At 35.5% G+C, this 24649-nt stretch overlaps 1 protein-coding gene across 2 annotated transcripts in view; it reads left to right on the top strand.

Annotated features, from left to right (window-relative positions):
• EML5 (EMAP like 5) overlaps positions 1 to 24649 on the top strand; it is a 90323-nt gene that overhangs the window by 5176 nt on the left and 60498 nt on the right. For both annotated transcript variants that reach the window (XM_066552443.1, XM_066552442.1), the window contains exons 2-5: positions 14654 to 14813; positions 17221 to 17319; positions 17870 to 17938; positions 21103 to 21288. In XM_066552443.1, the coding sequence (XP_066408540.1) occupies positions 14654 to 14813; positions 17221 to 17319; positions 17870 to 17938; positions 21103 to 21288 (514 nt within the window). The remainder of the gene's footprint in view (positions 1 to 14653; positions 14814 to 17220; positions 17320 to 17869; positions 17939 to 21102; positions 21289 to 24649) is intronic.

The raw sequence follows: 24649 nt of genomic DNA, 5'->3' as shown, positions 1-24649 counted from the left end.
GTATCCAAGACTGTAGAGAGGTAAATTGCATGTTTACAGAGAGCAGAGCTATATGCAAGACAGGTGGAAAGAATGGCAAAGCATTTGTCTCTGTTCTCACAGAGACAGGCTTTAGCTGATTCCAACAAATTAATTTGCTTGTCTAAATCATGGCTTTTCTTAGGACAATTTTTCTTGTTGCTGTGAACTCTAGGGATTACCTGAACTTTGTTTCCCAAGGAATAAAAATAAGCAGCCAAACCTCTGGCCACTAAACTGATATCTTTTCAGGCACTTGATTTGAGACTGTCATCTTTTTATATTTCAAATTTCAACTTAATCTCCTTCCTGAGATACTATGATTTTGTTTTTGTATTCCAAGGCAAAATAAACCATTTATTTTAGTGTCAACAACATTTCTTAGCTTCTAGTGAGAATCAAACCCACTAAAATCATCTCTTCTCTCTGGTGTTAGTGCTGTCTGCCAACTCTGATTTATCTATTTATTGCCACACTCTGAGTGTTATTCCAACCATCAGCATCTAAGGAATTGTTGGACTCTGTGAGCTGCTTTCTAAGACTGCTCCTAGATAATGGTCTCTGGAAGGCAGGTCCAGCCTTCCTCTGTGTGCCTGTCAGCTGTGCTTTGCAAGCAGAAATTCTAGCAGTGCAGTGATTAGTCACATCCTAGTTTTGAATGGCAACAGATCTGTTCTTCCCCCTCTCTTTTCATTAACTATGCAATGTTATGACTTTGGATGACCTGCTGTTGGACTTCTTAGTAAAGATACTCAGTATTTCTACCACCTCATTGTATCATTCTGCCTCTCTTTGATCCCTTTTCATTAGATGCTAGTAATAAAAAAAAAAAACAACAAAAAAACAAAAAAAACCACCCCAAAACAAACAAAAAAAAAAAAACCAAAACAGACAATTTTCATAGAAAAAGAGCCAAACAGATTTCTCAAGAGCATAGAGGGAAGTTATTTTCTTTCCATATTTTGTGTTCCCCCAATAGTCTGACACCTTAAGAGTTCTCAAAAAACCTCAACAAACAGTTGGAGCAATTGAATGTTGGGGTATCTGCTGTCAGGTTTATTGTCTTGTTCTTGTCTGGAATAAATGGTGTATGTTTCTGACCTAACTCCAGATGACAGTCAAGCACAAATGTTAAGGAATGGATACTAAGCACAGCTATAGAATTTTGTCAGGTGAAATTGTATTAATTGGTTTGGCAGCAGATCTGTGAATTTTCACTAGGAATTTCATGATTAGTAACAGAATGAATACTAGGTTGCCACATAAGGAAAAATTTCTAATTATCATTTCTAATTATCATAAAATATCTAAATATCATCATAGCCATCAAAGGAGGCCAGTCATCCCCCATTGTAGCCTCTAATAACTGGAGAAAAACAGGAATAAAATCCATTTTATAGTTATGCTTCAAATGTGAAATGGATCATGCATAGAAACACCTCAAAATGTAGCCTGTCTAATACTTAGGAAACATACAAGGTGCATACCACCTGGATTATTAGGTATGGTGTTGGGAAGCCAGTCTTTGTTCCCAAGTCCCAAGGAAGGTCCTTGGTAGGAGTATTTCCCTTGACTCAGTGCTGGTGAGGCTGCCCCTGGAGTATTGCAAACATAACTTAAAACATAACTACTGGGTGCCATTCTGGGCTCCTCAGGACAAGAGACATGAGGAACTAGTAAAGAGGCTCCACTGAAGGGCCACAAAGATGATTAAGAATCTTGGCCATCCCTCCTGATGAGAGGCTGAGAGAGCTGGGACCATTTGGCGCAAGGAGGGGAAGGCTCAGAGTGCATCTGATCCATGCATATAATAAATAGCTGAAGTGAAAGTGTGAAGAAGATAGGTGGATCCAAGCTCTTTTCACTGGTGCTCAGTGACAAGTCAAGTGACTTTCCAACCAAAAATAAATCCTATAGGCCCATGCTGAACAGTAGGAGTTTCCAGAATTGGCAGTTCAGTTTGAAAGCTTCAGTGTTTTTACTACAAACATGATTTATTACTTTCTTCTTTTTACATAAAAATAATTTTATGTAAATCTAGTTAAGGAAATAATTTTTCAGATTATTTTTTTCTTGAAGAAAATTAGATATGAACTATAGATCATGTATTGGTATGCAATAGAATGCTTACTGTGGAACGAAATACTTTAACAGTATTTTCTGTAAAATGGGCGGGCTTTGGGGTGTGTGCTGGTAGGTTCCTGCTGAAATGTGGCACCTGGGCTTCATTCTCCATTTGCACATGATGAGGAAACCACGTTCTTGCTTCAAAGGATGAAAGCAATGTAATGCTGAAGTCATGTGATGTACCATTCTGAGAGGTCAAATACAGGCACCCAAATCACTTGAGCAGGTTAAATCACCAAGCTATTGTACTTTGTTAATAAGCCATTAAGGCATTTTTCTTTTCTGAATATATTTTGAGGATGATTTCTCTTTTTCCCAGAAAGTTTATATTTCCAGCTGAAAATCATATATTCTCCTTAGCTTATTCTTTGGACCTATGTATTGTCTTTTATTTTGTTTATACTAAAGATAACTCAAAAAATTAACTCACTTTACCATCTCCAGATATCTTTGTGAGCATACTCAGTTTATTTCCCTCCATGAAAGAAGTCATGACTTAAAACCTAAATTGTGTCATAATTAAACTAACCAGTCCCCCTATAAGCCTCTAGCTTCAGTATCTTTTGTCTATCAGTCAAAATGGTATTTCTTACAGCAGAAGCAATTGCTAGGACAAGGTGAGATGATTACCCTGCTCACTGTTTTATACTGTGGTTCACAAAGCCAAAGTCCCAGTTAAGCTCTTTCCAGCTTTTCTTGCTAAGTGGTCTCAAATGGTCAAATATTTAAAAGTCTGAAGGGAAGATTTGGGTGCATATCTTAAACAGATCAGGGGGAGAAATGAAAGACAAAATTATGTGCCTTCTGCCTCTGGAAAACCAAGTTTTCTCAGTAGTTCTAGACCTGTTCTGGAACATGTTATACTGTCTGAAAGATGTTTTTTGAGGTATTTAGTATTGAAACTTCATTAATTTTTTTTTCTTTAAAAATATTTTTCTTGGATTTAGTTTGATAAAATGAAAATATTTTAGGAATACAGAATAAAAACATTCCTGGATTCAATTTGAAGTGAGGCTAGAATAAGCCTGTTGTTTAATACACTTGCATACCATTGAAAACTTTACTTTTCCTAATTAAAACTACAGTAATAGAAATACCAAAAATATCCAGCCAGAACTGGACATTTAAAACATACTAGAAGTTGATTAAAGTAGATCAACACAGCAAGGAGCTAGGCTTAGGAGCTTGCTTTCATGCATTGTGCTTTTCATAGCCAGCAGTCACATCACCTTCTGATCTGATTCTGTCAGCGCTCACAGGCAAGGTCAGGTCAGGTCAATACTCAAATGGGGAAATGTCTTGGTGCTGTAGAAAATGCTTCTCTGGATTTGGTACTTGGGTCTTTTCCTCAGAACTATTGCAACAACATGAGGCTCTAGGACAATGTCTGAGAAGAACAGGAAATGTACCCAAAAGCTTAATAATGTTTGATTCCTAAAAATTTTGGAGTATTTCTGCAGAAATGTTGAGGTTTGCCCTAATCTTTTAGGGCAGTAACTTAGCATGTTTCAATAATTTTGAGCTGTTGATTTTTTTATCCCTCTTTAATTTTTTTTAGATTGAAAACCATAGTGTACATGTTCTGTATGACATATCAAAAATTGGTTTAGACTTTACTGTAATTAATAACACAAACATTGTAGGCTTTTAAAAAAAGATGTGCTTGAAACAGAACCTGAAATAATTGCAAAAAGATGTTTCTAGTTTTATGTCATCTACATTTTGGGGTTTTTGAAGTTTAAGCTGACACTGACATTAAGCTAAAATATCCATAGAATTTAGTTGTACCTTTTATAATATATCAAGGGTTTTTTTTTACTTCAAGATGTAGTTTACCTGGTTTTTCAAAATACTATTACACAACTTGCAGAATTGTATTTGTGATTTAGGACAGCACTTTTGTTTAGCATCAATGACTTTAAAGGAAAAATAGTGTATTATTCATAAAAGTGGCAAAGGTATCTAATCTGTACTGATAAAGTTTAGGCATATGCTCACATTACAATTTAGATTTGTTAAGATACACTTAAATTATAATGCTGTTATGTTATGATCAAGGAAATTGGTTTATTCACAATATATTTTTTAGACTTGACATAAACTATTGGTTTTGCTACATTCACATGGTAAGCAAAGCTACTGGGCACTTGAAATACCTTGAAAAGAAAAACAAAGCTGTAATTTTCCTTGAACTTAGGTAGCAGAGTGTGAAAGCTGCCATAACCATCTTAATAATTTTGTTGAATGTTTGACCTAGATGGTGTTGAATGTTCTCTTCAAAATACATGTAGTGAAGCTACTTTGCCCAATGAGATTCTGGTGTCTCATCTGGTGTGGTATGAATTTCCCCTGGTGTAACAGTGAAGCACCTTCCAGAATGTTATAGATACATACAAATCACCTTCATTAGGGCACAGATTGCTCTGATTACTCCACTGGCTACAAAAGACTTCCACTTCTACAAGAAATACCCAGTATCACTATTTGCATTGCTGTTTGCTATTACATAGTAAGAGTAATAGCTGGTAGCTATTACTATAGTAATAGGCTTTGAAAATGCAGTGCTTGGTTTGCACAAAAAAGGTCAAAATCAGCCAAGATTGCCTTAACTCTAGGTAGCAAAACCTATGATTGAATTTTTAAGCCTATCTTTTATATTGCAAAAGATAGAATCCACAAAGGATTCTTGTGTGTGCACCATCTGATAACACCACTGCTACTCTGCATTTAAAGCAGGATGTCTTTGTGAGACCACTTCAGTTAGAAAAGCAGTGTTCCTTGTTATTTTACCTAGCTGCTAGAGGATACCTGCATCATTAAATCTCCAAAGAAATACTATAGCTTTTCTTCAGAGTAGCTGTCCTCAGCCTAGTTGTCAAAGACTTTCCTTTAACTGGGAATTCTCATCACTGTTGGGAGGCTTCCTGCTGGACTTCTTTTGAATAAGTTCCTTAAGATGGTGCCTGATGCTTATTTTTCTATGAAAGCCCTGGGTATTCAGATATTACTTCAGAAAATACAGTGAACAATCCTTCCAACCATTTTTCATAGGTTTCTAATTTAATTTCACTGCTTGATCTTCCAAGCTTTTTCAGAGGAATTCCTTTGTAGTGCCTATTGCTTTGGGCTGCAGACAGGATGGATCAAGACTCATAACTGTATGCAAAGGTCAGTTTGATTACTTTGCCTTAAAAGCACATGTCATTTTAGCAAAAAGCCTCAAAAATTCCACAAAAATCACCAAAAAGTCATTCAAAACTAAATCTTCTAGTCTAACAGCAACGTCCAACTTCTAATTGCTCAGATATTCATGGGGTCATCTTTGATAAATATTTTTAGAGGCTCCTTTTTTGGGATTTGAATTCAAGAATTGGAAGAAATGTGTCCAGAGTGAGTAAATGGAGAGAATAACATGAGTGTGAACAAAATGATCAGCTCTAGAGGTGCCTGCAGTAGTGCTGCCACTGATGGTTTAGCCACCTTGGTGACAGGTTACATTTAGGGAACTCTTGCATTTGCCGTGTGTTGACTATAGAAAGTATTACACCTTAAACTTCATTTAGCTTTATATGAAGTATATTGATAAGATATTTGGCATGAAATTACATGCAAATAAATGCTTGATTCAGGGGAAAAATTCAAGTGAAAGAAAAGAAACTAAACTGAGGCAAAGGACCAGACCTAATAATAAAGAAAATGTGTCCAAAAGCTGAAAATTATGTTTAGAAATTGCTCATAGTTACATTAAAGTCATTGTGTTCTCACAATGTTCATACATTTCACTCCTGATTATTTAATGTATTTTTTACTTTATCCCAACTGAGAATGAAATTTGTAGATATGACATATTTTTAAAACAATGTTCTCAAAGAGTGTTTTTCTGCTTTGATTCTTTCTATTTATGTGGTACGTTTCTTGTGACTAAATCTAGTTGGATATTTTAAAAATAACAGTGACCCTTCAATTTTCTGAACCATAGGGTAACTTCAAGAACAAAGCTCCTGTAAATGTCAGACTATGATAAAGGTGCACACAAATATTATATATACATGCCACTGGGGGAAAAACCCCAAAATGTATTAAAATATAAAAATCACTTTAAAGGAACTATGCATTTTAGTTGTGGTGGTGAGATGTCTCTATTTTATCAAGACAGCCTGCATGCCGAATGAGTGGATTAATTCTATGTTTTGGTTAGCTGACAGCAGTATAAACCTTCTCCTGACTTTTAGAACTGTGCTAATCCCTGTTCCCTGTTTATAATCCCTCTACAAGAGCAAGCAAGGTGAATGATGCTTTATCTTAGATCAAGACAAGGCATCTGACAGCATTTGGAAATTGCCTGAAGATTTATTGTGGTGAGTGTGACATTTTAAGGGAAAAAGCCTTCTGGAGTACTTAAGGAAATAAAAGAAATATTTGAAGAACCGGTAAATGTTTGGTTTGGGTTTTTTTTTTAGATCAAGGTTGCACATTAGATGATATTTGTGTTTTTTTGTTACAGGTTACTCTTTTGTTTACTCTTTTTTCAGTTGCTGTTACTTCTGCCATAGAAATTAATACCACAAAAATGAATTGCCCTTGAAACATTATTCAGTATTAATTTGTAAATAATCATGATTTTGTCTTTTGCAGGTTACAACATGTTTATGAGTATTACATTATGTTGCATTCCTCATTAGGATTAGTCAATGGATCAGTATTCTTGAGATAAACATCATTTTTAGCAGAAGATTTGTATTTTCTTGAGAGTGTTGCACCTGAATGCTCTTTATCCATCTTCTCCTTTTTATTGGTTTTCAGTAATTAGGTTTGTGACACTACATGGGTGACATCTTTCATTGCCTACCAACTACACATTGACTTCTGAGTCCCTTTAATAATCTCTAGTTTTCCTATGCATCTTTCCTGTTTTATTTATGGTTCTGGTACCTGTGGGGATTTTGTTTGTTTTAGGAGATGGTCTTCTGTGTAAATACTTTTGTGGCCTCTATAGCATATTTATAGGTTTTTTTTCCTAAACAAGAGATCAGATGTTATCCCAATTTTAAGTGGTATCCTGGTTCCTTTCACTTTTCTGGTGCAAAGTTAGATGCTGGGATGTCAATTTGTGACGAGTGTTAGAGATATCCTTGACTTTTTTCTGTAGGAAAACACCTCTGTCAAACACCTGCAGGACACCTGTAGGCCTGATATACTCAAGAACTGGAGAAATCTGGTGTATCTGCAGTGTCCAGGGCTGGCAAGACAGTGTTTTCTTCTGCTCTAAAGCTTCTTTGGTTGGTAATGAAGCACAGAATGAATGTTGTGCTTATCTCAGCTTTTTTCAATAGCAGCTCTGCCACTGCTTTCTTCCCACCAGTTCTTACATTAAGCCAACTGCTAATTCTGTCAGGATAATCTTTCTGTATTAAAGAAGAACTTTTCAAAAATTGTCACTAGTTGTTCTGTGACTCCACTCAAATATTCAGATGGTAACTTCTTGCACATTGGGAAATTTTCATCAATATTTCGTTTTCTCCCATAGGAGAAAAGACTGAATTGCTCTTTAATATACTTCTTCAGAAATATGAAAGAAAATGGTACATTCTGTGATATTTTTTTCTGTGTGATACTAGAAGATCTAGTATAAGTTTTAAAAGTAATAGATGGAAGGTTAATCTAGTGGTTAAAAACTGTTCTAAATCTTGTAGAGAAGAAACAAATTGTAATGACTGGGTAAAGGGGTGCTCAAAGGGTTTTAGTAGAAAAATTTATATGTCAAGCAAGTTTATTTAGTTAAATGATGGTCAGAAGCATCCAAAATAACCTTCCTTTAAAAAGTAACTTTTGAAATAGTCTTGGCTAAAAAATTTGGAGTAAATGCTTCTTTGACCTTAAATAATTTAGTCTTTAGATTTCTAACTCAGCAATGGAATGTCTTTGTGCACTGAAAAATGAGTAATTTTGATTATGTTAAGAACTTTTGCCATGTAGTTTCAGTTTCTAGACTGTATTTCATTACTAAATTTATTTGAAATTAATTCTGTTTATATTTTATAGACATGTTTGTCTCAGTTTCCCCATTATTAAGTGGGTATGGCATGATAATTTTTAGTAGTTTGTTATCAGCTGGGTAGAATGAGAAATAGAGGTTTCCACTTTAATTTTAAACTGTTTTTTTTTTGTTTTTTTTTTTTTTTAAATCTGTGATTATTTAGTAGCTTTGTATGCTTTTCACTACATGTGTTCAGGAGCAAAGGACTGCTTTCTAACTTTGTGGCTGACAAATTCTAACCAAACCATTTACTAGTACTTCCTGATTTGTTAAGGGGTCTCTTTTGGGTCCTCAAATCTGGTGACCCAAAGGAGCTGAACAGCTGCACTGCCTCCTAAGCTCCTGACAGCTGATTGCTCTGTCTTCTCTCCACAGATCTTGCACTTCTGGTTTCCTATTTCCTTTTTTTTCCTCTCTCTCTCTTTTTTATTTTTTTTTCCCTTGCTGCTAGTTCCAGGGGAGTCATGTTTGACACTTCATTTGTAATAATGGTTTAAATAATTGGTCAAGTCTGTGCATTGTTATGTTAGGAAAGAAGGCAGTTGGATTTTTTTTTTTAGGTGGGATTCTTACTTATCGTCAGGGTCCAGTATGTCCCATTATTGTACCACCAGTTCTTTAATATGAATGGCTATTAAAGAATAGCAGGACATTATCTCAACAAATTTATCTCCAAATGAATCTGGAGTAGATGATATTTCTAACTTTCATGTGAGAAGATTTTTTAGCTAGGAACATGTAAGTAATTTTGCTATCTTCTTTTTCAAGAGGCATATTAGAAAAGAATTTTCTTCCTCAGATTATGAAAACCTGGTGATTAAATTGTCACAATCATGTAGAATTTGTAAAAATCCAGCAACCCCACTCAGTCAAAGCATGAGTTCTCCTATTGGCATTGGCAAAATCATTCATATTTGAAAAGAAGGGGAGTATCTTTATTTTTATCAGTTTTCTAGAGATGATGACTTACTAGAAAGCTGAAGCCAATCCCTTCTTCAGCAGTGGAGGATATGACAATGCAAGACAAAAATGGACATTTTCATATAGCATGTAGTTCCCAGAATATTTTACTCAGTTCTCATATTTGATGATTTGGGAACTTTGCATCAGTGTTGCTTTAGTCACTCTCTGACTTTTTCCTTCTCTTTGAAGTACATCTCGTTTTTTATTTTTGCCCCCTCCTTGGAGTTCAGCAACAAATAGAAGCCCAATGCAATCTTTAGGAGTCTCTGGGTTTAAATGTTTCTTGTTAATCTAAAACCACTCTGATCCAATAGGAGAAAAATATGGATTGTAGTGAGATAAACTGGAGCTGGGAATGACCAATGTACAGTTTGAGTTCACTGTCCCTGTCTCCACTTCAGCCTCTCTTACTTAGAAGTTGGATGCTTGTGCAATTTAAGGAAGATTCAGAAAGCTCTATTTGACATTATTGGCTCTGGGGCAATAACTGTATGGAAGGCTGGTAGTGGTGCTCCATGATGAGCACTGCTTTGTTTGGTCTATGGAAAATAAGTGTGTTCTGATTTGATCTGTTTAAACTTTGATGAGAGATGTTTGCTGATTGCAGCTCTTTCTGCTTTAAGATTTTAAATAGTATGACAGAAATGGTTTGTAGCTTCCCCTTTTATTCTTTCTGGAAAATATGGGTAAAGTACAGCAAATAAGAAAATATTCTCAAGTGTATGTAAAATGTCTGTAAACATACCATGAATATATTTGGCTTTATTTAAGTGTAGAAACAATTTCACACTTGAAATTAACTCTTAATTAAGAGATGTCTGAGATGCTGTTATTTTACTGCAGTATTCTTTTGTGCATTTTTACTGGTGCCCTAGTTTTATGAAGCTCAGGAGTAGTCACATGAATATATTCTTGGATTTTCATCCAATATTGTTGCTAAGGAAACATCATCTTTAATACTGTATCCTTGTCTGCAGCTTGTCTGTATTAATCAATGCCTGCTAATGCTCAGCACAAACCAAGGAAAGATGAAAAAGAATCTTAATTTCTTTTATTATCAAGTAATTTATTATTGACTATTCTCCTTCAGGATCCCCTGCCCCTTCAAACCTACACAAATTGGAGGGTCTTGTCCATGTCTCTAGTCTCATTCCATGCAGACACAACATGGACAGGTTTTATTTTTTTTCATTGGCTGCCATTAGTATTTAATATAATAATCTAACATTGGTCTTGCACAGTGCATGGATCTGGTCAAAATGTTGGGGAATGATTACATATTGCTCTGAAAGGGAGAAAGAACCTTTCCTGAATGCATTAAAAAGAGGAGCTTGAATGTACTAAAGTGAGAAACACATCCCTTTCAGTAGGCTGTTAAAACTCTACTACTGCATTTCAGCTCAGTTTGAGTATCTGGCTAGGAAAAGACCTGTCATTCAGACACAGTGGTGGAAACCTCAGCTCACTACAAGTCCAACAAACCACTACTTGGTTTGTTGCAATAGTGACAGACAAGATTTTTTTCATTTTCTATTTCTGAACTCTTCTGAGAAGTGCCAAGTTCTAGAGTCAATTTAAAAATTCACTTGACTTAGCAGTTTGTTAGCTTAATACCTGCTTTTTTCGTTATAAAGTTTGCCTTTTGGATGTGTTCTTACATATGTTACATGTTACTACATTAGATCTAACATCTGTTGTGGAAGAGCCCAGGTCAGAAAGGCCAGAGGCAAACAAGAAGGCCTGAGGAATTTCTCATTAGGAATATCTGTTTCCTTTTCTGGACAAGCAGCAGTATCTTGTTCATCAGCTTAGTCATCCTTCAAGGACAAGGAAAGAAATCAAGCTCCAGTTTACAGTCTAGCAGTGTGGGCTAGAGGCAAGCACAGTTCCAGCAGTCTAACCTGGAGAGGTCATACCAGCTCTCATCACCAGGATAGTAAAGGGAATTCTCTCCTTCTGACTGCTGTAAAGGGAATATGTGAGCTTTTCTTCTGAGTGCAGACTTTCTTATGCCACTAAGCAATCTCTTCCTTCTCCCTAAGAAAGAAAATGCAAGAGAATATTTGTGGGGGAGGGTACCTAAGCCCGCAAGTCCCACACTAAGAGATTTGAAAGCTGCCTTTGGAGCTGAACCACACCCATACTTTTCTGTCTCATCTCAGGAACTGAATGGATGACTGGCAAGCAGCTATTGCAGATACCATCCCAACAGTTGTATGATTTTGACACCTCAGTAGAGGTGTGCTGAAGGTCATACCCAGAGTACCCAGAGAGAGCTCAAACTCATTGTTTGATCCTGTTAACTGCATCACACCACAAGTTCCTCTGGTCTGTGTATGGAAAGTATTTATTGTGATTTGTTTCTGGGCATCCATTCCAGTTAAGCTCTTTCTGTCTGCACTAGGAAGCCATTTAAAGTGTTTGGCTCAGGGCAGTTCTAGCAGTGAACGTTCTCAAGTATGTGACTGGTATTGATGCTTCTACTCTAGAGGTTAGAACAAGATACTGTATTTTTGTATTGTTTACTATGCTTATAGGGATTGCTTGATCACTCACAGTCCAATGAAAGAACTGAAAAGAGTCACCATATTGTGTAAAATTGGAGTCTAATCCTTGACTTTTCATAAGGACCCGAAATTTTCAAATTCATAATTCTGCATGGTTCCCCATGGGATTAATAATAGCCAAGACTTGATTATTAAGGAAAAACATTGTCTTATCATTCATGTCTCATATCAAAATGTAAATATATGTTTAGTGTTCATTACAGAAATAGTCCCTTGACTTTTTCCATGCTTCTCTTTTTGATCTGCTCTGACAGCCTGTGAGATAGAATACCTACAGGTAATACTTTAAGTTTTCCTTCACTCCTTGGTCTCTAAGAAAAGACATGGAAAGGTATTTTTAAATAGGTGTTTCTTCAGCCACTTCTAACAGCTTTCCTAAATAGTTTCCCTGAAACTCACCATATTTGCATTTTTTTAAGAGCTTGCTGTCTCAAAATATTTATTGTACACTTATTTTCCTCTTCTTTCAATGAATGTCTAGAAAAGTTATTAGCAGTTTACTATATCCCATATCAAGGCAGAATTTGAGCTCAGTTGTTTAAGCCAGTATTTTGTATTGTGATGTAGAAAGAACAAATATTGTGATACTGCTATTAGTTGTTATTTGCCATTTGTTAATTAGAAATAGAGGAAACCATCTCTGTATTCACCTAATATTCTTTGAATTAAATTAGTTGGAATGCTTGGGCTGAGGACAATGTTCTCCTTTCCCTTGGTAGTGCCTTTAGTGTTGTCCCTTCCCTCTCTGATGCATTGCGTTTCTCTAAAGACTCTTGAGTTTCAGTTAAAACATACAGAGCTGATTTTTGGTTCCTGTAAATTGTTTTGCAAGGTGTGATGTGGGGGTGCTTTTGCATGTATGTGTGTCCATACACATACAGTGAGTGTTTTGTTGTATTGTGGTGTGGTTTTTGCTTGTCTGAAAATGCACTATGCACTTGTAGCACAGATCAGCACAGGATTGAAGAGGTGGGGAATCAGACATGAGACTCCGGGGTTTTTCCTATTTTCCTCTTAGTTTCTGTCTCTTTTTTCTTGCTTATTCTTTTCACTTCCTTTTCCAAATTTCTTTATTGTCCATTTGGTCTAATTGCCCCCTTTCTGTGGTGCCATTCTAAAAAAATAGATATTTTGGATGCAGCATTTTTTTCTCCCTCCAGATGTTTATCCTTTGTCCTGTGAGTTCACCATCTGCCTTTGTGTGCTCTGGGAGATGTGCAGGTGTTAGGCAGGATTAGGTGGCAGAACTGAATTGAAATGTGATTAAGTTTTGCTGCCAGCTCCTTTCTGCAACGTTTTTAATTGTGAAGTTGCTCTGTCAAATAAACAACTCTGGAAGTGTTGTAAAGCAAAGTGGGGAAATATTGGTTACTTTATCCTGGTGCTGAGGGTAACAGAGTAGCCAAGAGTAGAAATTCCCATAGCAAAATGGAAAGGTTCAGGGCTTTTTACCTTTTCACCTTTGAAGTTAGGCATTCTGCTCAGTTTTGCACGTGGAATTCATCAAGCAGTATCAACAAACTGACCTGCTATTTTAAAACAGAAAAAATATGGAAGTGTATTGTGTACTGTAGTTTAACTTCATTAAATATTAAGCATCTTCTAATGTGATTTCCTCTTGCTCTTTCTGTATATAGAAAATGTGTACATCTTTTGAATCAGAAGATTTTTCTGGTAATTGCCTGGTTAGCTTTAACCTTGCTGTTTTTGTTTATATTTATAACTTCCCTTGTCTCCACCCTTTGAACTTTATTTATCAAAACGTGTGTTCAAGTTAAAGATCATCTTACATTTGCAAAGTGCTCAACCTTTCTCCTTCCCAAATAATTTTGAGAAGATAAATATACTTACATGTGTTGTTAGTGATTCTGTCCACCAGTTTCTCAAGATCATTCATTACCCTGGCATTCATCAGGCTAGGAAATTTTTTAGCCAAATTAAACAGCCAGCTTTGGAAATTATGTCTTCCTGACTTCTGTGTGGTGTTTCTACATCATTCTGGACTGCTGTACCTAGTATATTTGGAGTGTGATCAAGTAGTTTGTTTGGGTTTCTGTTAGAATATATTATTACTTTTCTGTATTATGAAATCTGAGTCCTCAGACCTCGTGTTCTCCCATACAGCTTGCTGGCATAAACAAAACAAAGAAATATCTTGCTGACTAGAATGTTTTCTAGCTTGGTCCCAGATTTAGCAAAACAGTTCTGATGAACCTCAAGTGCACTCTGAAAGACTGAAATACAAGCTATAAGAAAATTCTCTACAATATTAGAAATGTGGAGCATTAATAATGATTCAAACCCAGCTATTTCCAATTGTTCTATATTAAATTTCAGACATTTAAGATAATCTCTATTGCTCTTAAGTTCAGTCATCTGAAGTGTAGTCATTGCCTCTAGTCCAAGCTAGTCCAAACCCTAGTGCTTTGGGTTGCTGTACAATCAGCAGAGAGACAGCTTCAGGAAGCTGTCCTCTCATAAAAAGGACATCAAAAACTGTGTGGAATAAAGAACTTCTGGAGATGTGCATCTCTCTCCATTGATGATTGATGTGTAGATAGTTAAACACCAACTTCTGTTTTCCATTGTTTGTGTTTTTGAATTTTAAGAAATATAGAGAAAGGAAAAGAGGTATTTCTCTCAGTGCATGAAAATCTGACCAAACTTAGGAAACACTTTTGGAACAGAGGATTATTGACTATTTTGCAACTAATTTAAATGTAGAAGGCTTTTGAAGGCTAAATTCAAGAAAGATGTTGGAATGTACTATACTTAGAATTTCACAGCTACTGTGGAATCTGTGATACAAAATGACTTTTTATTATCTAGTATCCATAGGAAAATATTGTAAAAGAACTTTTAAGGAAAAAAAAATAATGCAACTAACTAGGCAAATACCAAAGTTTCATGCAGAAATATTTTTATCTCTTTTTTTTGGCAGCCTTGCTTTGCACCCCGAACGTGTGTTGGTGGCAACAGGTCAAGTTGGGAAGGAACCATACATCTGTGTGTGGGATTCATACACTGTGCAAACTGTATCTGTCCTGAAAGACGTTCACACACATGGCATAGCTTGCTTGGCCTTTGATTTAGATGGTCAGGTATGTCATTAACATTCTTTTTTCAACACTTGAATAAATTGTTTATCTATTAGAAATCTTGTTGCATAGTTTTTCTTTAAAAAAGACAGTGTATTGTCTCAGGTTCTATCTCCTTATTCTCAAGTTGAGGAAGATCAATTTGTATTACTAATGAATGCCAAATATTTATATTTGGCAAGAAAATTATAACTTCAAAAGCTTTTTGAATGGAGATGAGGTGGTAGGGAGGTTCTTGTGGTCTGTGGGCCACAGTTCAGAGTTAGACCAAATAACTGGAGACAGTGGCCCTCCCCTGTGCAGGGACATGGCTTGTGCCCAGGGCGATGGTAGCCCTGTTGTGTGTCTCACCTTGGACTCCTTCAGGCAGTGTCCCCTTCTCTTTCATGCATTTTGCATTCACTGGTGGCTCTCCATGTTTTGATTGTTTGTTCAGACTCATGTATCCTGTATCTGAGAGTCAAGAAAAAGGTTTCATTGGATTAGAATTTTTTTGCTTTTAAACATTTTCTGAGTAGTAAATTGGTTCTCAGAGCTGATACCTATAATGGAGATTGTTTCTACCAGACACTAGCTCCTCTGAGTAAAGAGGCTTTCTTGACTGATGTATTGGAAATGGAAAATTTAATGGTTATATTTACATGTTAGGTAGCAGATGAAAAGGTATTAGCTGAGAAAATCCTTTCTGGAGGTGTGCTTTCCTGGTCTATGAAACACTTTTTTCCTTCCCACTCAGCCTTGCAATGTGATACTCAGATTTAGCTGTATCCTCAGCTCCTTTTGCTTGCTAAAAAGGTCAGTGTCTGTTAGTTACTGCTGTTCCCTCAAGTGAGGATGTACTGTAGAGACAGACTAGTTGCTGTCCTGAAGAGAATATCAAATGCAGTTGCGTTGAACACAAGAGGAAAGCCCACCTGTGACTTGTTTCTGTTACAACATGTTGTAATTATTGTAGAAAAGTTCTGAATCTGTTGAAATGACCTCTCACTTTAGGCAGTCAGCTTTTTTCTAGAACATCATTTCTACTTCAAAGCAATATATTTTCTCTACATTGTTCTTGTTGTGTAAACTTGTGTTACTCCCTCACTTGAATGGCCTTCTTAATTTAAGGTCAAGATACATCAGATTAGGATTGAAATACCCTGATTTTTTGAAGATGGAATAGAAAGGTTAGATTTTGTTACTCATGCTACAGGAAGCATGTGTAGAAATTGTATTTAACTTGTTAATTTTTTCTTCTGATAATCTTGGCGTTTTTCAGACAGTAAAGGAATTATGTTATTTAGAATAGGTTTCTTTGTAATCTTTGGGAACAAAGATTACAATTGAAGGTTGGAGTTTGGTTTTGCTTTTATAAACTCACTTAGATAATCTATGTAGAAATTGAAGCTAAATTTGTCTTTAATGAATGTAAGTATTAACTGCTAAACAGTGAAAAAAGCTTTGCCCTAAAGATTTGAAAAAAATTCATTTATCAACATCAAGATGGCACAATTCATGCAAAAATGGTACAAAAATATGCATTTTCTTTAAAAATTGAGCCAAATCACTCAGCGCTTTTTTTTTTTAATAATTCAATCCTGTTAGTCTTTCTGTTGAGAATTTCTGTAGGATAAATAGCATTTTGACTGGTTAACAAATACCATAAAAGTGACTAATTTAGTCAATCATTTGTGTCAAGAAATCTGTACAAGATGTCTTCACAGTCAGGACAAGCCAGGCTGCAAAGCACAGGAAGATCTCAAAATTTTATTTTTATTTATTTTTTTGGAATAATCTTTTTGTTCATCCTAGTTTTACAGTGTAAATGGCTTCAAGCTCTTTCTGAATAATAAAGACTTCATGAAATTATATTTGGGGCCTTTTTAATTCTGATTTGAGAAAGGATTTGGAAAGAAATATTTACTTATATGTGTTTTGAAGAATCAAGCAAAAGACTTAAAGCGTTTAATTGTTTGTGATCTTTTGTTTGTTTTCAAGAAGATTGAAGAAAATATTTTTTCTTTGTATTTCTTGACTTATAAATCCTAAATTCTGCAAGTTACATGTAATTTAAGGTAAACACATACAGTTTCATTAAGGTCGGTGATTATTTCTTTTTTGCAAATGTCTCCTGACCACAGCTTGCCCTGTGTGCTATATATAATTATATAGATAGGTATTAAACTTTATAGATCAGAAATATGTTGTTATCTAAGAAGATCTTTATGGTCATGATCTTGTACCTGAAAAGATGTATCTGTGTAAGTTTTGGTGTAAGATACAGCTTATATTTTCTTCTATATCAAAATGGAGCTATTGCTTCTATCTCAAATATGTTACACATTTTGTGCAACTCATTCAAAAGAATGACTTTATATTTCATTAATATATTGAGTTATTTTTATTTGTTTGATTTGGACACTTCTAGCGTTTGGTCTCAGTTGGTTTGGATTCGAAAAACACAGTTTGTGTATGGGACTGGAGAAAAGGAAAATTGTTATCAATGGCTCCTGGTCATACAGACAGAGTAAGTACAACTAAATAGTCTGGGCATCAGTGTCATTTCAGCTTTTAAACCATGTCTGTATGTAGGTACTAGACCTATGTCTGAGCAAAACCCATTTTGTTTTAGAAACTGAATTTGCCTAAAAGGTTGATATGCATAAAGATGTGAAGATATTTAAGATGTGTGCATTTATTTCTGGAATAACTCAATATTTATTTGTATATGGTTTGTTGAGACTGAAAACATGTAGGAGAAGTGCATAATTAATGTACTTCTTAGACCCTAATCCCCATATGGGAAATCAAAATGCAAATAATTGCTTAATTTTTTCTAGTCTATAAATGAACCTTAATGTTGTTTTATCATGTGTTTTAATTACTCTAGGGGAAAAAAAGCCAGAACTATATTTGGTATATATTGAAATTTCAGTATGGAATGAGAGGATAAAAAAGTCTTTCCAATAGATCCATTTAAAGCATTTCAGACTCCCTGTTAATTTGCTAGAAGTTTTACTGTTTTAACTGTGCTAGAAAGACCATCTCTGCTGACATCCTTTGGTTTTTTTGTGCAGATATTTGATATTTCTTGGGATTTATACCAGCCAAACAAGCTCGTCAGCTGTGGTGTAAAACACATCAAGGTAATGAAATAACTCTTCATTTATAAAATATTTAAGCTGCAGTAATATATGCTCTATAAAATGCATAAAAATAGAATCTAAAAGGAATATAGAATGATAATATGGAGGGTGTTGTGTAAGAACAATATTAGTTCTTAGAACTGCAATCATGAATCACACCTGACTACACTAGATATGTTAAAAGATCTGTCTAGTGAAAAACAGACCCTCCCTGCTCAAAGACTTCATGCCCTGGCAGAAGCAGTGTAGTAGGAATGAAACAGTTGTCAGTAGCATTGTATGTAATGCCTGTAATATAATTTAAAATTTAGGTTCTCTAAAACATGCTGTTTGAAATCCAGAGTAGTGTAAGACAGGATGCACACGTTTAAGGTGACTCCAGGTACTCACGTTTCTGGATCTTGGACAATGAATGAATTGCTGCACTACAGAGGTGAAATTAATTGAAAAACCATTCAGTGAAAAAAAAACATTCAGGGGAAACAGTGAAAGAGAAAGGAAGAGAAGCAGCATTTTCCTTTCTTTTAATTCTTTTCCCTGCTTGTATTCATACCTTTGTCATTTGGAGCATTCTGTATCTGTTACAGGATTCATAATTTGAACAATTGATGTATTTTTCAAGCATGCTCTGTTTGATCCTGTAGCAAATTTTGTGCAGAAAGAACTTTTTTTTTTCAGCAGGGTTATCAATGATTAGGAACTGTGTTTCACTTTGGTCAAAAGTCACTGTCTTCTCCCATGCATGATTTTCTGTGTTACCACATCACAGCAGTAGATGGCAGCTTGAAAGTTCTGTATTGCTGCTGTGTGGAGGTTCCCATGGTGGGGAAAATGTGTTGCTTTTTATACAATGAACTTGTAGAGTAATATGTATTAGTGGCCTACTGGAAAAAGTCTTAAATCTGTTGGCTGGATTGCATAAGTCTGATTTGGCATGCAGGTGTTTAGCATGTCAGTTAGAGAATTCCATTAACTTGTTTAAAAATGATCTTTTTTTTCTACTTCTCTTAAAGGACCTGTCTGCCAATAGTAAGCTAATATTTGTCAGCAGTGATTTAGTATATTTAGGATGGCTTTATGATGTCAAAACATATCTATTTAGATAAGCAAAAGTTTGAGCAAATTTTAAAGCTCTACAAAGCCTTTCTAAATAGAAACATTATTTTAAAAATAACTACTGTTTCCTCTGGGAAACCAGTATGGAAAATCAGAATTCTAGAGGTATTTAGGCATTTGGATCAGGCAAGAGATTGTTGTTGATGTGTGTTTTTTTTAAACCACACCTTCTTGCTCTTTCAGATATCAAGAATTACTTTCAAGTTTTTAATACAATTGTATTTGTTCTCAGATGATATTTTATGCAACTTGTAATAGTACTTGATCAAATTATGTAGATAATTCCATGTGAGCTGATGTTGAGGAATTACTTTTGTTAGATCCATCATCCACTTTCACATTGGAGCTAGGTGTTTGATTTATGCAGTGACTGTGTAGTTGCAGCCTTCTCAAGCAACAACATGGTCTATGCCTTGAAATCTGTACTTAAGTTAAAAAATATACTGTCATGGTTTCACCCCAGCCAGCAGCTAAGCCCCAACCAGCTGCTCACTTACTCCACCACTAGCAGGACTAGGGAGAGAATTGAAGAGTAAAAGCTGGAAAACTCATGGGTTGAGGTAAAGACAGTTTAATAGAGAGAGCAAAACCTGCACATGCAAGCAAAACTCATGAAGGACTTAATTCACTGCTTCCCAGGGACAGGCAGGTGTTCAGCCATCTCCACAAGAGCACACATAAGTAACTTGGGAAGATAAACTCCATCCCCTCAAATACTCCCCCCACTTCTTCCTCTCACTTTCTTCTAAGCATGATGCCATTTGATCTGGAATATCCCTTTGGTCAGTTTGGGTCACCTCTCCCAGCTGTGTCTCTTCCCAACCTCCCATGCATCCCCAGCTTCCTCACCAGTGTTGCAGTAGGTGAGCAAAAGAGCCCTGGCTGTGCAAGCCCTGCTGAGCAATAACAAAACCATCTCTGTCTTATCAACACTCTGTTCAGCCAAATCCAAGAGACAGCTCCATATCAGCCATTGTGAAAAAAATTAACTATCCCAGCCCAAACCAGCACAACTAGTTAAGATACTGGGATTTGTCTAATCAGTACTGGTAATTTCTGCTTATTTCTGAATTACAGTATTGCAGATACAAAAATCTATTCATGGTAACTTCTTACATTATCCCATAATTATTGAAGTCTGCTTAGATTTTTGAATTGATTATTGGTAACAGAGTGTCTTGCTGTGAAATACAGTTCCCTAAGCACATATGCAAGAAACTCTATACGCTGAGACAATGGAAGAATAACCTGCCAGCAGTGATGCTTTCATGTTTTACATTGGATTACTTCAGCAGCTTCACTTTCCAGTGCACATTTACATGTGTGGACAGGAGGGTTTGAAAGCAAGTGCTTCTTGTTTGCAGAGATCTCAGAAACTACAGTGTTTATCTGGAGACTTAGTTGACAAGTATTGTGCTCTCACAAGAGACTTTGCATGTCTTTAGTTCAGGATCCATTGGTACATGTTGGGTGACATAGGAGGGAATTCACCCTTGTGTGATTGCTGCAATTAAACACAAATGATTTATTAGAAAGTTCTTAAAAATCTCTGCCTCAGATGGCTACTCCGTACTCCATGGTTCTTGTGAGAAATACATCTGCAAAAAAACCAACTGCCTTCAAACAGAGCAAATAGAGTTTCATCAGAATTCTGCATGCTTAGATGTTATCTTTAAATGTATAAAGTAACATAAACTACAAATACACCATTTTCAGTGTAAAAGTCTTACATCAAAGAAAGATAATTCTATTATGAAATACTTTTCAAAAATAACTGAAAATACAACTGACTCACAAATTATTATTTGAAAGAATTTTAGTTTAATAGCATACTGATATCCCAAAATTCCTTCCCAACTACTCTGTTATGATGATTTATGTTATGGAAAGATAAAGTTGGTTAATAACATAAAACACTGTTAACCTGGAGAACTAAGGCATGGAAAATGGTGATGTCTTTTGCAGGCAAGGTGCTTCTCTTTCAGATCTGCATATGAAATTATAAGGTGTTAGCAAAATAGCCATTTCTAAATCACTTCATGTTGCAGTTCTGGAGCTTGTGTGGCAATTCCTTGACACCAAAACGTGGTGTCTTTGGCAAGACTGGTGATCTCCAGACTATCCTGTGCCTGGCCTGTGCAAGGGACGAGGTGACGTATTCGGGGGCCCTGAATGGAGATATTTATGTGTGGAAGGGAATCAACCTCGTCAGGACAATACAGGGAGCCCATGCTGTAAGTGTCCCTTTCTAAATTAATGCTGAATGTTAAATAGATTTCTGGAAAGCCAGAAAAAGCAATGTGAAGTCACCTTGTCTGTGTTCCTAAATGGTTTCAGTGATACTCAGGATGTCATACTGGAATATTTTTTTAGAACAGTATACAGATTTGGAAAGTGAAGACATGTCAGTGAAAGTTTAACAAAAATTTTCCAAAGTGCTTGGTAATATCTTCTTTTAATTGAAATGTTTAATATGAATATAAAGTGATTATAATTTTGCTATGTAGGTTTTAATTACATTTTCCATGTTATTTTAAAGCATATGGGTTTGTGATTAAAATAGGCAGCAAAAAACCCACTTTTTGGTTTGCTGTCTGATTTGTACATACTAAACTGTGAAAATCCTCGTTACCTCTCATTTGGTAATAGGCAGTATTTGAATTCTAATTGTGCAAGTATCACTTAAAAACAAAGCCAACCAGGTTCTGTTTGGTTTAACCTATGAAGCATGGAACTGCTAAGGTCACTTTGTGAAGCTATGTGATTTGCTGGTTGAATGTTAATTTTTGTTTTGAAAAGCATTGTACCTTCTTGATAATATTTGAAGTTCCAATCTTAGCAATTTAACATGGTGTGAAAAAACAAGCATATGAGTTCTGATATTGCAGCTTCAAAATTCTAGATAAAAATTATTAACAGTCAATGATTCTTGCTTGTAAGAATGTGTTTGTTTTAACTGGCCTGTTGGGCTGGGTGGCCTGATGTTTGTAACTGAAGTAGAAGAGTCACTCTTTGATTTAATCAGGTGGGGTGGAGGGGATGAAGGGATGAATGTTATGTGTGTGGGAGGGGTCACAGTCAGTTGTGGTAAGCAGACTCTTGGTTTACCAAAGATTTTAAAATACACATTGAGGATGACTGCAGCTTGTTGAACGAACTAATAATTCAAAAGTGATTGGAATACTTATTCTGTCAGTTGTATAATGACACTGTCTCTGGTTATGAGCAAAGATAAATTATGAAGAACATCTGTGTGTGAAACATATCCCAGACTATATTTTGCATTTGAGATTTATTTATATACATAGACGTGTATGTATATATAAATAAAAAAAAAATACAGATCAACATACACAAGCATACTGTCCTGTATGCATCTGTAGAAATATAAAATGTATTCAAGGGGGACCAAATTATGAATCAGGAAGTATGAGGGAGTATTTACAGTGTGGAGTTATTCTTGCTCTATAGCTTCAGATCTGGTTTCAGTCTTCATAGTAGGTGTTCAATAGTGTTCTGTTCTCTTCTGTGTTTTCCTGAGATGATTGGCCATTGCGTATGCAGATCTCAATTCCCAGAGGAAAAAGTGTACTTAGTCTCCTGTTGAAAACTGATGCCAAAATATTCTCCCATCCTGTTGGTGCTGTAGGAGACAGCTGTCCTGCATATTAACATACTTGTTACTTGGACTATTTAGACTTGCAACAGTTTATTTCACAGAATAATGCATTGCTTTTCAATTGTTTAAGTATGAAATGACAACTGATAAACATAAGATGATGAGAGCTTGTTGCTCCATTCCATTATGTGCTGTGTCAATTCTGACTTGACCATAAGATCAAATTTGAAGTGCAGTGACATCCTTATCTTCAGTAACATCAATGGGCAGAGCTCAGGTGACCTTGGAGCAGGTCTCATCTAGCCTTCTATTTTTGGCTCTGTCATCTAGGCTCAATGGAATTGTACTTTGCAGTACTGAAAATTAAATAGGAATACTAGTTCATGTCTTTGAAATTCATTTTTACAAGAGTTTAGAATCACTACAAATTTCACTGATTTCAGGGGAAAAAAAACCCAATAAAATATGGAAACTTCTTTCCAACAAAATGAAGCCTTGTTTTTCAATTAAAAATTACCTTAAAGGATAATATTGACTACTCTAAGCCCAACATATGGAAACTTGGAATGACAGTATCTCTTCAACCATACTAAAATATTATAATGATATTTTGTGGCTACTTAATTTAATAAATTAATATACTTAATTTTATAAATTATAAATTATGTCCTTCTTGCCCAAAGGAAATGCAAGTGCAAACTACAAGATTTATGGTATATGTCTATTGTTGAAGGGACAGTGTGCACTGTAGTAGGGAATTGATACAAATTTCTCTTCAGTGTGCTAGTGTTGGAATTGTTATCCCTGCATACCTGTTCATCATCCTGCATCATGACTCCTCAACAGATGTGACATAAACTGTAATCTTATTGAAGAAGATGTCTCATTATTTGCATAAATACCATTCTTTTCTTGCAGCGTCACCAGCAGATATCTGAGAAATTGGAAAACAGTTTCTAAAGCATGTTAGTGATGTGGAGAAATAGTCCAGCCCCAGATTTATTATTTATTATTAAGACATTGTCTGCATTAATACAGAAAACCTGTTCTTTTCAAAGGTTGGTTCTCTTTGTTGTGGTTGCCTTAGCTGAAAGAACATTTTTCACTTTAAGAATAATTCAATGTGAAAAATAAGGCATGGTCTCCCAGTATGAGCAACCAAGGAAACAGCAACTTTTAAAACTAACAAGCAAAATAAGAATTCTTAATTCAGACAGATTATCTGTTTTCTGTCATAGCAATACTAACAGAGAGGAAAGTAGAGTTTCCTGAAGAGTTCCATCTGAATTTGAGTAGAAACAAAATGTTGAAAGCACATAAGTTAAGAGTTGAAAGGGGATTAGGGAGTTCACTTAAAATAGAAATAGGAATGAAAAGCTGGAAAATATGTAAATGAGCAGGATTTAGGAGTAAAGACACAGAATTCATGTGCAGGGAAAAATGGATAACAATGGGAAACTTCAATTCTAGATTTGCCTCCTAAATAATAATCTTATTAATGAAAATTTTAAAGGAGAGAAAGGAAACAATAACATGAAAGCATGTGTAAATTCACTGGCAATGGTAATACTCCATGAGGTTATTTCTAGGTGATGGATCTGGCTCTGGAAAGTTAATAAATACCTTGACTACTAAAAAAAAAATTAATAGTTGTCTCATTTGTGTACCAGTGTAAAAACAAATTATAGAATCTTCCACTTACCACCTTATATGTTCTAAATTCAAGGTAGTCCATAGCTATTAAGATATATACAAGATGTTACTTGGATATTAAAATTGTATGCTTAGTTAAAACGCTCTATGTTTTAAAGATTCTTGTGTGCTATGCTTTTGCCTTGCATAGTAAATGTGCATAAGATGCTTTCTCAGGAGATGAATAATTAATTTTGAGATAGTCTTTCAGAGGTACACATTAAAGTTGTGCGGATTGATGTCAGAAACTGAGGTTAAATAACAAGCTTGAGGTTAAATAACAG

Source organism: Molothrus aeneus, chromosome 6 (assembly GCF_037042795.1).
Source record: "Molothrus aeneus isolate 106 chromosome 6, BPBGC_Maene_1.0, whole genome shotgun sequence".
Classification (NCBI taxonomy): domain Eukaryota; kingdom Metazoa; phylum Chordata; class Aves; order Passeriformes; family Icteridae; genus Molothrus; species Molothrus aeneus.
This window is presented reverse-complemented; position numbering and strand designations above follow the sequence as displayed.